The sequence below is a fragment of the Arvicanthis niloticus genome, chromosome 21 (genome assembly GCF_011762505.2).
Source record: "Arvicanthis niloticus isolate mArvNil1 chromosome 21, mArvNil1.pat.X, whole genome shotgun sequence".
NCBI classification, from domain to species: Eukaryota; Metazoa; Chordata; class Mammalia; order Rodentia; family Muridae; genus Arvicanthis; species Arvicanthis niloticus.
The window spans coordinates 29,879,048-29,895,438 of NC_047678.1; the positions used below are offsets into that span (position 1 = coordinate 29,879,048).

At 49.8% G+C, this 16,391-nt stretch overlaps 1 protein-coding gene and 2 pseudogenes across 2 annotated transcripts in view; all 3 read right to left on the reverse strand.

The window, feature by feature from the left end:
- LOC117693229 (coiled-coil domain-containing protein 12-like) overlaps positions 1–9,662 on the reverse strand; it is a 75,378-nt gene extending 65,716 nt beyond the window's left edge. Inside the window, exons 1-3 of one of the 2 annotated variants that reach the window (XR_013105566.1) lie at positions 9,190–9,389; positions 8,156–8,232; positions 7,892–8,066 (exon numbers count right to left, since the gene is read on the reverse strand). Coding sequence is in view for 1 of the 2 variants with exons in the window: in XM_076917398.1 (XP_076773513.1) it covers positions 9,190–9,224; positions 9,396–9,575 (215 nt within the window). In the remaining variant the exon portion in view is untranslated. The other variant, XM_076917398.1, reaches the window with a different exon arrangement.
- LOC117693692 (cathelicidin antimicrobial peptide-like) lies at positions 908–3,366 on the reverse strand (annotated as a pseudogene).
- Positions 3,472–3,923, reverse strand: LOC117693693 (coiled-coil domain-containing protein 12 pseudogene; annotated as a pseudogene).
- Positions 9,663–16,391: the final 6,729 nt, after the last annotated feature.

Below are 16,391 nucleotides of genomic sequence, written 5' to 3' on the forward strand. Positions count from 1 at the left end.
CTCCAGTACTGGGACTAAAGATGTGCACCACCACCACCATTCCTAAAAATATTTTACCTGACAGTCATATATTAGGTCAAATGTAGGTAAGCAATAAATGAATGTTTAGGGGCTGGAGAGACGGATCCGTGGTTAAGAGCACTTATTATTCTTGCAGAAGACCCTGGGTTTAGTTCCCAGCATCTACATCTGGCAGTTCACAACTACCTGTAACTCTTGTTCCAGGAGATCTGACATCTCTTCTAGCCTTCTAGGCAGTGGTGGTGCACGACTTTAATCCCAGCACTTGGGAGGCAGAGGCAGGTGGATTTCTGAGTTCAAGGCCAGCCTGGTCTACAGAGTGAGTTCCAGGACAGCCCGGGCTATACAGAGAAACCCTCTCTTGACAAACAAAAAAACAAATAAACAAAATAATAAATAAATAAATAAATAAATAAAAAGACAGTTTCTCTGGTTGGCTCTGGCTGTTCTAGAGCTAACTCTATAGACCAAGCTGGCCTTGAACCCAAAGATCCAACTGCTTCTCACTTGTAAGTGCTATATACCATCACTAGCCAGCTAATCTTTTTCTGGAGGGAGAGGGGAGGGTTCAAGACAGGGCTTTTCTGTGTGCTCTTGACTATCTTGCAACTTGCTCTGTAGACCAGGCTGGCCTCATACTCAGAGATCCACCTGCCTTTGCCCCGCCCCTCCAAGTGCTAGAATTAAACATGAATACTCCACTGCCTGGCTATAAACCTTTTGAAAGTGGACCTCTTGCCCTGCTGACTTATATACACCTCCTGAATGGACAGTTACCTTCCTCTTTCTCACACACACACATAGAGAACATAAAATTATAGCACACACATGTGCTCAGAAAGCCTCCACAGGTAAAGACAATGAATACAAAAGCCACTGAGAGAAGTTTCTTTTACCAAGTTTATTATTTTAGGGATCCAGAAACAGGCCAAGGCAGGACTACTGCTCTGTCTCAGGTGCAAGTTTCTGAAAAAAAAAAAAAATCCTTAATTTTCTGGCCAATTTTCTTAAGCTTTTCACCAATCTTCTCCCCACCTTTCCGGAGGAGTCCAGCCAGCCATGAAACTTTCTTGAACCGAAAGGGCTATATACCAGGCTGTGTACCAGGAAGAAATGGGTTCCTTGTGGGGCTGGTTCCAGGGCCACCCAAGATTATTCCCCACCTAGACCATACTTCTGGGATACTCCAAGAACCTCTGGACCCTATTCAGCCTTTAGGACATGCAGTTGGATCCTTAACCCCAATAAAAGATGAGAACCTGGAGCCTAGGAATAGCATGGGGCTCCCAAGGGTCTGAAAAAGTGTACCCTAAGAGAATGCTCTGAACTTCAATTTAGCAGGACTCAGAATATCCAGTAGAGTGTATTAAACCCCAGGTGAAAAAGTCCTCACCCTCGAGTCCTGTCAGTCTTAGTGAGATCTAAGAATCTGCATCCGGAACAAGTTCCTATGTAGCCATGTCTGGCCTGGAACTCATTATGTAGGTAAGGCTGGCCTAGAACCCATCGGGATCCTCTTGCCTCTGCCTCCCAAGGAAGAGCCAAACTGAATCACTACTCCAGGGAATGACAGTCTTGAAGTTCAGGCTCAAGGGAGGAGCCAAGGGGATGGAGGGGAGCTCTCTTCTGCTCTGGGTAGGAATAGGGACTAACTGGTCTGCAGGATAACCCATGTTCCATCCCCTCACCATCCCCTGCATCCCACTCACCCCATTACAGCTGATGTCAAAAGAATCTGAGGCCGGGTTCAGGGTGATTGTCCCCATATACTGCTTCACCACCTTAGAAGAGAAAAACCATGGTCAAACTGGAATTCATTTGCCATAACCCCTAAACCCTAGTCCACTGGATGGAAATATTCCCTTGGGACTCCTTGACTAGTTCCTCAAGAGGGACTCCCACCCCCAGCCCCTCTGCCTTACCCCCTGTTCCTTGAAGGCACATTGCTCAGGTATCTGCTGCATTGCCTTGGCACACACAGTCTTCTTCACTCGGAACCTCACATACTTGGGAGTATCTGGGTCCTCATCCTGGAAAGGGAAGAAAGGAGGGAGACTAGTCTCAGGCCCATTCTCAAAACTTGAAGGATCAGTCTCCTGACATGCACCGACAGGGTGACCCTCCAGCACTACATGCTGGGTGCTGAGACAGGAGCTAGGGCTGAGGTACAGAGGGAAAAAAAAATGAGCCCCCTCCTCCCTCACCCCCTCCCAGTAAATGAGATCAGCCCTCAGGCAGCTCCCCTTCTGCAAAGAGAGAGGGAATCGAGGATCAGGTACAACCTTAGGGACTTTAAGGTAGTGTCCCTCATTGGATATGGAAAAACTTAAAGAAAAAACAAAAGGCTAATTCCCAGGGCCAAGATTCCATCCCAGTCCCTGCAATGGAAGTCCCAGGCATCTTGTGCCACAGCAGGTATTCCAAGGCCAAAAGCTGGCGATCTGAAAGGAGACACAGATTTATGGAGTCTCCTGGGGAAAGGAGAGACTACACAGAAAGGAGGTGCCTTGGATTAGAACTTGGCTCTTCCTCTGCCTCACCTCTTGGCGCTCAGAATCCAGGTCTAAGAGAAGGTAGAGATTGGTGTCCAAGGACTGCTGGATGAAGGCATCCACAGCATGGAGCACAGCCTCCCTGTAGCTGAGAGTCTGGGAGATGGCTAGAGGCAACCCCAGGCCCAGTAGCAACAGCAGTGATAGCGACCTCCACAGGGAAGGGACGTCCCTATGGGACTGCACGGTTCCCAAGACTGCCTCCTCCAGGCCACGAGAGCTTCATTTATTCTCGTCCTGAGATGTCCAGATGTGATGGATACTCCCCTACTTCAAGGTCAGTGAGCCTATATGTGGCACTCACCAAGAAACCTACCAGGGTGAGTGCCAGTTCTGCTCCAGAATTCTGTGAGTCTTCAGTTTATTATCCCTTGCCTCAACCACTCACATTCTTCCCTTCACACACCCCTCCATTACTTGCTTTTTTCCATTTCTTCCCTCTCTCCTCTTGCTCCCCAAAGTTGAATGGGATCCTGGTCCAATAATGCAGAAACAGAAAGCCACAACAGAGGTCCTACCCAGGAGTAAGAATAGTAAGTAAAACTTCTGCATCCCAAGTCCAACCCCCAAGCAACAAAAAAAAAAAACTGAAAGCGACACGCCTCTACTAAATGCAGCTTTATTTCCAGAACTTACAAAGCTCTGTTTACATACATATGTACAGATCGCAGCTTTGACCCACTCGGGGTAGTGGAAACCCCTGGGAGATGAACGGTCACAACCAAGAGAAGCTGAGACTCAGTGGGCTGGCTCAGTTCTCAAGACCCAGAAGTGCTGGTCAGCCTAACCCCATCCCTGTCTGAGACTACCTTCCCATATGATGTGTGTGTGCTGAAGAGATGAAACAAGGAAAGCATCTCAGTCGGAGTCACAGGCCTCTTGTTGGATGGTGGCGTGCATTGTAGAGGCCAGGCTGTCCTAATGGCCTTTCAGCCTTTCGTGGATCAGCTCTGAGATGGCTTTCTGGGTCTGCTTCTCCAGCTTCTCCAGCTTCTCGGCCACATCTCTCTTGAGATCCCAATCCAGTTTCCGAGGTGCTAGGTTGGCCAGGTCCACGGCCTCAATGACAGGCTCTGGCTTGGCAGCCTCCAGCTGCTTCTTCACCTTCTGCTCCAATGCAACTGGTTTGGCCTGGGGGACCTGCCACCTCTTCAGGTCTCTATCCTCTGGGACATAGTTCTGAAACCTGGGTTCCCTGTGCTCCTCTTCCACATCTCTGAGCCTCTTGTGCTGTGGCTTCCCATCTCCCCTGTCCTTGCACCCAGCTTTCTCCCAGAGGTCCTTCAGCAGCTCTTTCCGCACCAGCGCCTCTTCTTCAAGTTGGCACACACCAGCAGGAGCAGCTGCCATCTTTTAAGAGGCCTCCCTCCTTTTCTGCTCTGGCCTCACACAGACTCAGTGAGAAAGTGTTGGACTTAAAGATTTAAAACCAGGGGACACGCTCCGCCCAGAAACTCTCACAGATGGGATTCACTGCAATAACCTGAGGTTGGATGATAATAATAACCCAGTGCACTGGAGTTCTCTGCATACAGGCCAGAAGAACCAAGAAGAACCTCAAGTTGAAGTTAAGAGCAGTTTTTATACTGTTTAAGGGGTGGACTAGAGAAACAGTGACTAGGCACTATATGATTGGTGGAACAATGTGACTTTTAAACTGATTGGTCTTTGGGGAATGAGGTGGCAAGGACCACCCTTGTCTGTAAATGGCAAGGATTGGTTCCTCCTGAGGAATGTGTCTACCTACCTAGGGCCTTCCACACCTGCAGATGTGGTCTGAGAATGTTAATTCCTGCTTCCTCTGAATGTTAATCCAGCAGGGTAATCCAGCAGATGTCCTTGGACTAAGGAATATGCTCCTCCCAGGATGTGTCCTGGGGCAGTTAATTTTTAAGTTGAACCAAATTCCTAGAAAAGCAAGTGGAATCAGACCTTAGAGGAAGAGAATACAGGGAGTGGATTGCTCTGGTTTTGCCTCACCTCCACACTCCTCTCCTGATTGCCTTCTTGGAATACTTAGCCATCCTTATGCACTTGTGCCAATTCTTCAAGAGCAAATGCCTTGAGAAACTTTCCCTGAGCCTGGTGAGGTGGTGCACGTTTGTAATTCCAGCACTTCAGAGGCTGAGGCATCATGAAAATTAGGGGGTCGGGTTCAGTGTGGTTACATAAGATAACCTCTTCTTAAAGCCCCACTACCAGACAAACACTCAGAAACCTGCCTTGGCCACTCTCAAACCAATCTCACTCTGGGGTCAGCCTCTCTCTGCTCTACAGACAGCAGCAGCCAGTGGCACCTCGAACTCTCCTGATGAGTGGTTGCTCTTAAGCCTTGCTCTCCACTCTCTGTCTGGACTCCAGACCTGCTGAGTTGGAGACCTGGCTGCATGGCCTTTTCCTATGAACTCAAGAATGATCACTCATCCCTTTCTGGAGCTGCAACATAATCAGAGTCAGACTGCCTTCCCTGCCTAGGATCCTGCAAACAGCAACCAGGGCCAAATAAGCACCACAGTATAGAAAGAGTTTGACCAGCACAGGGCAATGGTGGTGACCGCCTTTAATCCCAACACTTGGGAGACAGAGGCAGGTGGATGGATCTCTGAGTTCGAGTCCAGCCTGGTCTACATAGCGACTTCCAGGACAGTCAGGGATACCTAGGGTGGGCTCAATAGAGGGAAACCCAGCCAGAGTGAAGGCCTAAAAGAGATGGATCAGGCAGGGGAAAGTCAGCAGGCTCAGGTGATCCTTACCATCCTGGACCCAGGAAAGTGCTGTCTGCCCACCAGAGCCCTCACACCCAGACATGACCATGCACCTTTGTGTGTGTGTGTGTGTGTGTGTAAGGAGGGCAGAGGGATTGGAAAATTTGCTAAAAATAAATATGGGTTTCCCTTTGCAGATGGCAGGCACAGCACAGGGTCCTAGTGGATTTAGATGGCGTGAGGGAGGCCAGGAGTTTTGATGAGGGTGCTTGTGCCTAACAGGGTGGGCTGGGCCAACTTCCTTAAAGAAAAGATACCCAAGCCATGCCTAGAAGGGTCAAAAGCTCTCTGAAACACAGAGCTCTTGCATAGAACCAGAATCCATAGAACTAGATGGGATCAGTAGGATAGGGGATGGGGAAGGGTGTGTGTGACTCAGACATAGCCTGGACAGAGGCTGTTTGAACTACAGAGGGAGGCCACCCCGGCATCTCTAAGAGACCTTTACCATGAGGACAGAAGACATCTCCCATCCAGCCTCACAGTTCTGATCCCCCATCTCAGGGGTCTCCTCTCTGCCCCCTCCTTGAGTCTACCTGGTCACAGATATGGACTACATTGGTTCCCAAGCCAGCAGCCTAGAGAGAACTAACTTCTCCCAGTAATGAGAACCAAACGTTGCCTATAAGATGCAGGTTCTACATTCTGGAACTAACCCTGGTTGGTCTCTTAGGCTGGCTGCCGAGAGGCCATGACCTTTTTCCTCTACTTCCTGGCAACCAACTACTACTGGATTCTGGTGGAGGGGCTGTACTTGCACAGCCTCATCTTCATGGCCTTTTTCTCAGAGAAGCAGTACCTGTGGGGCTTCACCATCTTTGGCTGGGGTGGGGAGCCCAGTGTAGTGGGTAGGGTGAAAGTGGACTCCCACAGGGCATGTCCTGTCTCAGTTTTATAGCCGGCTGAGTCCGCCCATCCTGCTGTGACTGACTGTTCCAGCTCTAAGGAACTCCATTTGACTATAGGCAGGGTTCACGAGATGCTGTTGACTTGGCCTGGCATTTCAGCTCTCTTAGGGTGATCATTCCTGGGGATGCAATGAGGTAAAACTTGGGACGGGAGTGGGATCTAAAGTCACCAGTTAGCCTGGGGTTGGGGGTATAGTCTGGAGCTTATAGTGTTTGTGCGTGTATGCCTGTGCACATACAGGCACAGGACAACTCTGTGGAGTCAGTTCTTCCACCTTTGCGTGGGTTCCAGGACTCCAGCACAGGTTGTCTGGGGTGTGCAGCAAGGACTGACTTTTACCCCTGAGCCGTCTCTCCAGCCCTTGCTACACTTGAATCTGTAATGTACCTATGTAGTTGGATGTCTGTGGACTATGACACTCTCATCTCAGTCCTGGTTCTTATGTCTTCCATCAGTCTTGCTCAGCAGTCAACCCTACTGATCTTTCCAAAAGATGTCAGTATATTAGCCATTTCTCTCTTCCACATCCCTGGGCGAACCTCAAGCTGGCCTGTAGCTGGATGATCTGAACTCCTGATCCCCCTGCCTCCCTGGACTGCTGGTGTTACAGGTTATCTACAGCCACACGAAGATCTGAAACTGTCATCTGAATGATTATATTTACTTTGTTTGGGTGTCCTAACTTCTGTGTGCACATGCACTGTACTGAATGACCCAAGTCCTCGGCACTGGCTGCCAAAGCTGGGCCACTGTATGGAAGGAACACAACACACATGGACCAGCACACTTCATGAGTTAGGGTGAGAGGAAGCCCTAAAATAAACTGTCAGGAGCCAACTTGGGAGAAGCTAGAAACTAGCAGGTGACATTCCCGAGATGGGTCCACTTTGGATTCTAATTTATGACAGAACTACAGTAGGTAAGGCCCATCAGAAATTCATTTTTAGGAAAGATTCCTGCTGTTGATATGTTTCCGGTTATTAAATATATGTAACTATCACTAGGTATTAACTCAACTTTATGAGCAGATCTCTGGAGAACAATGAAGATGTACTGTCTTGTGATGCTATATAGACAATTTCTTTTCATTTTCTTTTTTAGTTTTTTTGAGACAGGGTTTCTCTGTGTAGTCCTGGCCATCCTGGAACTCACTCTGTAGACCAGTCTGGCCTTGAACTCAGAAATCCACCTGACTTTGCCTCCCAAGTGCTGGGATTAAAGGCGTGGGACACCACCGCCCCACAAATAGATGATTTCTTAATTCTTAATGATGATCCTGGAAGAATTCCTAAAATAATGTCAGTGGTTACTAAAATCTTCTATACTGAAACTACTATTAGGTTCTCTCTCTCTCTCTCTCTCTCTCTCTCTCTCTCTCTCTCTCTCTCTCTTTCTCTCTCTCTTTAAATTTATTTAATGTATCTGAGTACACATTCACTGTCTTAAGAAATACCAGAAGAGGGCATTGGATCCCATTACAGATGGCTGTGAGCCACCGTGTGGTTGTTGCTGGGAACTGAACTCAGAACCTCTGGAAGAGCAGTCAGTCAACCCTGAGTCATCTCTACAGCCCCTATTAGGTCTTCTCTGATGTCAAAACTGTAAGAACTCTGCCTGTCTTTAGAAAAATAGAAGCGACATGACTCTATTAAAGAAAGCTTTATTTATAGAAGTTAAAAAGCACAATTTACATCAGAGGAGATATCTGTGCTGAAGAGATGAAATAGGAAAACATGTTAGTCGGAGTCACAGGCCTCTGGTTCAATGTTGGCAGCCACTGCAGAGGCCAGGCTGTCCTCCTGGCCTTTCAGCTGTTCACCTGGATGGAGAGAGAGCAGACAAGTGGAAAAGGTCTGTGCTGAAGTCACTGCTCCAAGGGCAGGCCTCCACTGGCCAGAGTGCACTTACGGATCATCTCTGCAATGGGACTCTGGGTATGCTTCTCCACCTTCTCCAGCTTCTTAGCCACATCTCTCTTGAGATCTCTACATCAGGAGAGAGGGGAAATGCAGAAGCTAAGGGTTAGCATGGTGTGGCCCTGGGATCTTCCTGCAGGGCTTTGATATTTATCCTGCCTGAGATGCTGCTCTGGGGAGAACATGGTGCTACCTTCTCTGCTCTTCTGGACCCTATCATCCATCAGCCTTCCTAACTCCACCGAGCTAACTGAGAGAAGGGGATGCCTACCACACACTCAGTCAAGGTAGAAGACTGAAACAGAATGGTGGCTGGCTCCTTGGGATCCCCTTTCTATGTCCCCTACGTCAGCATCAGAGAGGAACTTGTGGTGGCCAACTGTCAGCCCTATTCCCCCTCTGGCCACAGCCTCCCACCCCCACTGCTGGGGCTTCCAGAATTCCTAAAATCAGCCTGAGTTCTCTAGTTCTGCAGTTCCTTCAGCATACACTTCATGGCTGTTTCATCAAATTAAAGCACTGTGGTAGGTGCTGTCACCCACCCCACAGATCTACAGGCACCAAGAGACGTGCCTACAGCACCTTCCCTCACCCATATTCTCAGCTCACTCAGAGGGGCTTCCAGGCTTGAAGAGATTGGGTTCCCTACTTCACAGTTACAACAGAGGCCTAAGCCCTATCTGCTTGCCCATCCGTCTCTTCACTGTGGTATCCTGAGCACACAGGGGTGCACTGCTAAGTCGGAGCCCCCAGAGTAGGTGAGTTTTCCCCCCTACAGAAGAGGCTCGAAAGGATGCCTGCTCTTTCATCCCTCGGGCCCCTCTTCAGCACTTTACCCTCGCCCATGTCTCATGCCTTACTTACTTAGCCCTCATCCCTGACTCTCTTGGGCAGAGCTATGCCTGCAGTGCTTGTCCCTATTCCCTATCTGTCCCTTGGCTGTCCTCCCAGCCGAGGCCTCTGACATGCACCAAACACCATCACCGCCTTAAAGGGCTTGTGCCAGCCTTCATGGACAACACTCACCAGTCAGGTTTCCAAGGTGCCAGGTTGGCCAGGTCCTAGGGAGAGAGGAGACAATGCATCAGGGGCAAGGCCTAGCCTGAGAGGGAGTGCAGAGACTGGGCATAGAGGCAGAAAAATGCAGGCAGGCAAGGAAGTTAGTAGGGTGGGAACAGAGACAGCTAGAGAAGGAAGCAGCACAAGCAGGGAGGGGCCTCCCAGGTACTCACCACTTCCTCAATGACAGGCTCTGGCTTGGCAGCCTCCAGCTGCTCCTTCACCTTCTCCTCCACTAGAGGGGGAAAGAACAACACAGGCCTGGTGGGTGGGAGCTGTTCCTCCAGACTTAACAGCCAAAAGGGCCCCAGGGAAGAGGAGGGACACCACTCAGCAGCAACCCTGGAAGACATCTGGTCTCCTAGGTTGAAGGCAGACCCCAGGGCCCAGAAAGGGACAGAGCAGGCTATAGCTGGAGTGGACAAGGCCCGGGCCTCAGGCTTCCAGATACAAAATGGGAGGAGCCTGTGTCCATGGGAGCTATGACACTAAAAGGGAAGGTCCTAGGGATGGCCTCTAGGTCTGGCATGGCTGGAGTCTGGGTGCCTTATCTTCCCTTTCATCCCACCTCAGACTCATGACAGGCATCTCCTGCCTCCAGTAAGTCCCTAGGTCTCTCTCTGAGTGTCCCCTTCTGGGGACGGATGCCTGAAACGGAACAACATGGACAGCCTTCAGACCTGTCACCAGGGATGTGTTTCTCTGACATTCCTTTCTTCTGCCAAACTTAAGTTCTGGTAGCCTCCTGGTAGAGGCCTAGGGCCAGTTTCTCATCACCCTCCCACCCTGTGGGGTGCCCATGCCACCCTCCACTACTCCATGGGGCAGGGAGAGGAGTAGCAATGAACAATAGGGCAACTTCTGAATTTTTGATGAGGTATTTACTCATTCATTACTTGCACAATGGAAAGTTGGTATCAAAAATTAAAAACTAAGATTCTTGGATAAGCATGGTGGCACTTGGGAGGCAGAGGCAGGTAGATGTCTATGAGCTTAAGGCCAGCCTGGTCCAGAAAGTAAGCTCCACAGTGAGACCCTGTCTCAAAACCAAACGAAGCCAGATCCTTCAGGACAAAGGATAAATCTGCTCCTGTGACTAGGAGGTTCCCTCTTCACCCTACATCTGTCACCCTCAGTCAAAGGAGTGGGGAATCTGGACAAGGCTCTCTCTGGCCTTTGTGTTGCTGCTGGTTGTCCCCTGAGGCTCTATGGTTAGCTTCTCTCTGGGGTCTTTCATTCTGCCCCTCTCCCCAGCAATACAGGACTCACCATCTTGCCTTGCTGCCCAAGGATCTCAGGTCACTTCTACTCCTCATGCCCTGAGGACCTGTGGCCCACTCCAGGTTGGAGGTACAAGGGGCCTCCTCCCTGCCCTCCTGACCCTTTTATGTATGTTCCCTGAGAAGGTGTGTGAATGCCCCAGACGGCTCTCTCTGACTTGGTACCTCTTCTCTGAGGGTGACTGGAAGGAGCATGGGGGAAAAGAGGTCCATGTACCTGCAACTGGTTTGGCCTGGGGGACCCGACACCTCTTCAGGTCTTCACCCTCTGGGACATAGTTCTGAAGCCTGAGTTCCCTGTGAGAGCAGAGCACAAGCACACCTCAGTGCAGGAGTGGGATGGGATGCCTGCTTCCCATGTGCAAGTTCCATGTTTCCTCCTCCTGTCTGGAGGTGGCCAAGTAAAGGGAAGCACAGAACTTAACCATCCCCCCATCTCTCTCTGTCTCTGTCTCTGTCTCTGTCTCTGTCTCTCTCTCTCTCTCTCTCTCTCACACACACACACACACACACATACACACACACACGTTCCTCAGAAACTAGGCCATGGTTACTGAGGACACTAGCATCTACTGGGGTGTCTCCATTTGACAGTAATGGGAACTAAGGTTATGCCATTTTCATGAGGTCACACAGCAGAGATTGTACATCTGAGAACAAGGCTAAGCCAGAGCTCCTGGGTTGCATAATGCCTCAATGACAAAGCCCTCCATACCAGCTCTCCTAACTCAGCCAAACCTCCTCAGAGCCTTTAAGCCTTACAGCTAGTGTATGTCACACAGTCCATCACTTTCAGTAGAAAGGGTCTGTGTATACTGGGCGAAGTGATATGAAGATGAGAGAGAGAGAGAGAGAGAGAGAGAGACAGAGACAGAGAGAGACAGAGAGAGAGAGAGAGAGAGACAGAGAGATAGAGAAGAGTGACAGAGAGAGACACTCTCTGTGTTCAAAAGTGCAGGTGGGGGGCTTTATATTACATACAAAGGTTCCAGAAGGTGGCTTCTGGGCCTGAGGCTATAGTTGATTTGACCAACACAAAGGAGGCATAAGAGCCTGATCTGTTTGACACCTGATGGGTGTGGCCCACAAAGGCCATGGGGACAAGGCTTAACCATATGTCATGATCTGCTCACATGCTGGTGAGACTTACAAAGCTCAAACCCTGACAGCTCTTTTGAATGCAACTAGAAAATCCTCAAACCTAGGGGTGTGGAATCCCAGAAACCAGAATTCCCCAGCAGGAGCCCAGGTTTTTATCCACTACCTGCAGGCAGTCTCCCAGCTCAGCAGCTCATCAAATCCAAATCAAATAGAGAGAGGACTGTCCCTGGGAAGAGGGGACCTGGCTACCCCACAGGGCAACAAGTTGAGAGTTCCTGATGGGTCACTGGGCTTAATTAAGGTAGGTGTGGACAGTGGACAGACCCTAGGCCAGAGGCACAGAAGAAAGAGCTATTTCCCCACTCTGTCTTGAACTGTGGTCCCTCAGAAAGTCCTAGGTTTTCAGGACAGCCTTCCAACCATGAGAGCTCTGCCTAGGCTAGGCTAAGAGTGCTGCTGGCTTCCCCAGTCCATGAGAGGGTTAAGTCATTCCACAGGTGAGGTGCACGATGCCTGTGGCCACATAACTAACTAGTGGCCATGTCCCCAGCTAACATACCAACATACCACTGAAGACCCCCATACTCGGGAGACCCTTCCTCAAACCTCCGGAATCGCGACCACCCAAAAATCACAAGAAACCATACCTGGATGCAATCAGCAGAGGTTTATTAGGGGAGGAGCCGGCGGTCAAAAACGACAAGCTCTTTAGCTCCAAGAGCAGGGTTTTTGGCCCCGTGTGGTAGGTTAAAGGGTCTTTTATAGCATGGGGTGGGGGGAGGAAGGCATTTTCGCTTACACATGATTGGTTGTTTTACAAATTTTGAACATAGCACTGGGAAGACCAAGGGAGGGGTAACCAAGAACAGTGGAACATTTCAGAGAATCTAGCCCAAATGATCTAGAGTTACTTTTTCCGGCTATAGGGCTATGGCCCCACCTAGGTGATAGCATCTTTATCTGTAGTCAGGAATGCTTTCTTTCCTGCCTTGGGTGAGGCTTCGGGAATGTAATCCAGCAAGTGTCCTTCACCTGGAATGTGAAGGCCTTAAATCTTATTTTTAGTTCCCTGTGAGAGCAGAGCACAAGCACACCTCAGTGCAGGAGTGGGATGGGATGCCTGAGTTCTGTAAGGTGGAAAAATCTACACATATTTCATAAAATGGCCTTCATAATTTTTCACTCTACACCACCTCTTCCCTCCGGCCAAGGCCCCTGGGGCTAGGCTAAACCCGGGGAGTGCCGGTACCCAAGCGCCCATCCCACACATCTAGGGGTACCCTACAGGCCCTGTTCCCTATGCCTGCTCAGGTCTGGAGTGAGCAACAGGTCACTGGGGTGCACAGTGAGAAGTGGAGCCTATCTGCTGCCATGGCTTTGTTCCCCACAGGGTGGAAAGAAAAGAGGAACAGAAACTGGATGTGGAAAGAAAACAGCAGGGATTAGTGAGGAGAGTAAAAAAAATAATTCCAACCCCACAACCAGATCCAGGGTCCATGAGTAATAAGAGACTACTGCGTAGCTTCATCTGCCACCCCGTGTTCTCAGATGGCCACCAGCATGAAGGGGCCCAAAGCTTGAATCCCTGTGTCCCTGGCCCACTGACAAAGGGCAGGAGTCTCAGGAAAAGGGGCACTGGGTTGTGCTTTGGGCTTTTCTAAGCAAGTCCAAGATTTAACTCTCTTTCCACAAACAACAAACTGGGGCACAGAGACAGTTTAAACATCCACTGGTCGGCCTTGGAGAACCAAGCCAAGAAGGATTGCAGGGGAGCACGTGGAGCTAAGAAATAACAAGGGCCTCTTTTGAACCCCTGACTCTTGCTAATGGTGTCTGAAAAGCAGGGCTCCCTGCAACCTCACAGGCTGGAGAGAGAAGAAGAATGTAGCAGAGCCCAGGAGGAGAGGGCCCTGGCAAAGCTCTGGGCTACCCTCTGTGTCCCCATCTTAAGAACGGGGTGAGTCTGTAGCATACCACTTTGCCAGAGATAGAAATAGTCTCTACAATCCCAGGGCAGGTAGATCACCCCTCAGCAGGGAGTGCGATATAACGGGGCACCCCATCAGTCCCACAAGGAAGGATCAGGGAACCCCTAGGCCAGGTGCTTTTGGGAGGGGCAAGAAGCTCTCTATGGAGAAAAAAGAACAATCCAGAATTTCAGATGGGTTCCAACATAACATACATGGGTCACTGAAATCCAAGGATGTACTGGAATGATCAGAAATGGACTTGAGAAAGGAGAATTGCAAATTTGAGGGTAGCCTAAACTTCACAGTAAGACTGTCTCCCCAAAACATAAAAGAATTAATTTTCCACTCTGTTTTCTATTTTTGCAGGGTTTGGTTGTTGTTGTCTGTCTCTGTCTCTGTCTCTGTTTGTATGTATGTATGTATGTATGTATGTATGTATGTATGTATGTATGTATGTCTACAGTGTGTGTGGGTGTGTGTACATGCACCACAGAGGTCAGAGGACAACTTGTAGGAGTGAGTCCTCTCCTTCAACATGGGTACCAGGACTGAACTCAGGTTTGTCTGTGGGGAACAGGATGAGTGTTATACTAGGAGAAAAATAAATAGTATTTATTATCCACAGACTCAATGAAATTGTAATCAAAATGCCAGCTTGTTTCCCTGTCTTTAGTTGACATCAGCAAGCTGGTTGTTAGAGGGAGTGAGAGCAGAGGAGAGTCTGGAGACAGTCTCAAACTGTAGCTCAGGGGAGTCTCAAACTTGTAACAATTGTCCTGCCTCAGCCTTGCTAGTGCTGGGATGCCGGGTGAGCCACTACATCCAGCATGACTGTAAAGTTTATAAGGAAAGAAAGGATTAGAACAGCAGAAGTGATTCTGGAAAACCTCTTATGGACGATGGGATGGCCACCCTGGCCAGGCCAGGAGACCAACTTGGCTGGGGAAGCAGGGGCAGGACCCTAGGGTGCTGGTCCCATGGCTCCTCAGCTGCATACCCTGGCCTTGCAATGTTTCTGGTTAGACAGCTCAATCTGTGAATTGTGGCCACTCGGCTTCCTCCCAGAACTATCTACTCTGTCAAGTGAGCATGGCTCTGTCTGTGCTGTCTCCTGCTCCTCCCCCTCGTGGTCACATGTGCTCACCTCTATGCCATGCACCCACCTTGCTGTTTCCCCAGCTACTGTCCTAGCTGTAAAGTTAGCACAGTGTGTTCTCTAAGAACTAGTTAGGTAGGTTCAAGCTCTGCCTGTCTGTAACCATCTCAGGAGGGACCATCTTCGTGCTGCTCAGAGCCCAGCTGCACTGGGCAATATCCTAAGTTTCCCATCAGGGGAAGCAGAGGTTCTTTCATTTCTGATTGCTTAGTTGAAGCTCAAAAAGGCAACATGACTTACCCTAGGGCCAAAGAGCTAATAATTTCTCGGCTCTGACCTGTAATCTGGATATGACTTTCAGACGTCAAGCCTCATTCTATCTGCTTGGCTCCTATGCTTTCAGGGCTGATTGCTGATAGTTTTTTAGGTGCATGATGATGTAGGTATACTAATCAATTGAAATGGCCATCAGCCAAGTGTCTGTGTACTGTCAAGGTGGTGCCAAGTGACCTGCAGGGGCACTGGGAAAGGTGGATCTTACTCTGTGCCAGCACACAGGTGCACACTGACAGTAGGTCCCTGGAGTCCTCTGGTGGAGAGAGTTCACCCCCCTGCTGGTGGCAGTGTGTGAGGCAATGGCTAGGGAGGAATCTCCAGGTCAGGGCAAAAAAGAAGTGGGGAAGGAAGGAAGGAGAGAAAGAGGGCCCCTTTTCCTCCCTGTCAGAGTCTGGGTCAGGAGGCATCAGAAGCCAGGTTAGTCTTGTCCCATCCAGTCCGGAACTCAGACATCAATTCTCTAAGTCCCTCAGTATCATTCCCAGTATCATGGACACCTACTGACACTGTGTAAACCTGGTATTGGGGGCTCATGAGTAAGAGATCCTAGGAGTTGAGGTGCTATCCATCTTCACAGCCCACCCACCCTTTCCCACTACAGGTTCAGGCCTCTGGCTCCACTACCCACATCCTGCCCTCTGAATTCCATGCCTAACTCAAGGCATTCCATTCTCCATGAGGCCTTGTCCTGATGCCCTTGGCTGAAAACAGCCTAAGCAAGTGCTGGTCTCTACAGGACACTCAAAGGATGCTGTCTCCCAAGTTTCCCTTCTGCTTCATTAAATTGAAGCCAACTGTTTCCACCTCGAAGAAACCAATATGCTCACTACTGTCTAGACTCAGCGACCAGCCCTGCAGTGGAGCTGTGGGTCACCCTTTCTCCCCAAGGGGACCTGGCCTCAGGGTCTGTGTGGATCTGATAGAATGCACAGGTGATCCTGCTGGAGCCCTTTCTGCATGGAATACCTGCCCTCGGCTTCATTCGTCCTGCTCTTCCTAGAGAGCTCAGTCCCTGAACGCCACTGTGTAGGGTCCAGCCCAAAGGTCTGGCTTCATGTTAACTGTTGCCAAGACTCAGCCTGGCCTTCCTGGCTCTGTGCTCTGAAGGCATTCACATTAGAAGAGCCTGCTTTTCTCAGGGAGCTGTGAAGGCAGGTACATTTCCTTGCTAGCTGGGCCCCCTTCCCCAGCCAGACAAGTTGCATGATCGACCCTCACTGCTCAAGAGGAGAGATGAGACAAGAACAGAACGCAGTGAGCAAGTGAATCAGACCTAACCCAGTGTCTACTACAGTTGGTCCTCAGCTGCTCTGACAGGAAGACACAGGGTCAGTGCCCTATTACATGTGACCTTTTTAAACCAAGCAAGTGAGCAGAGCCTTGACA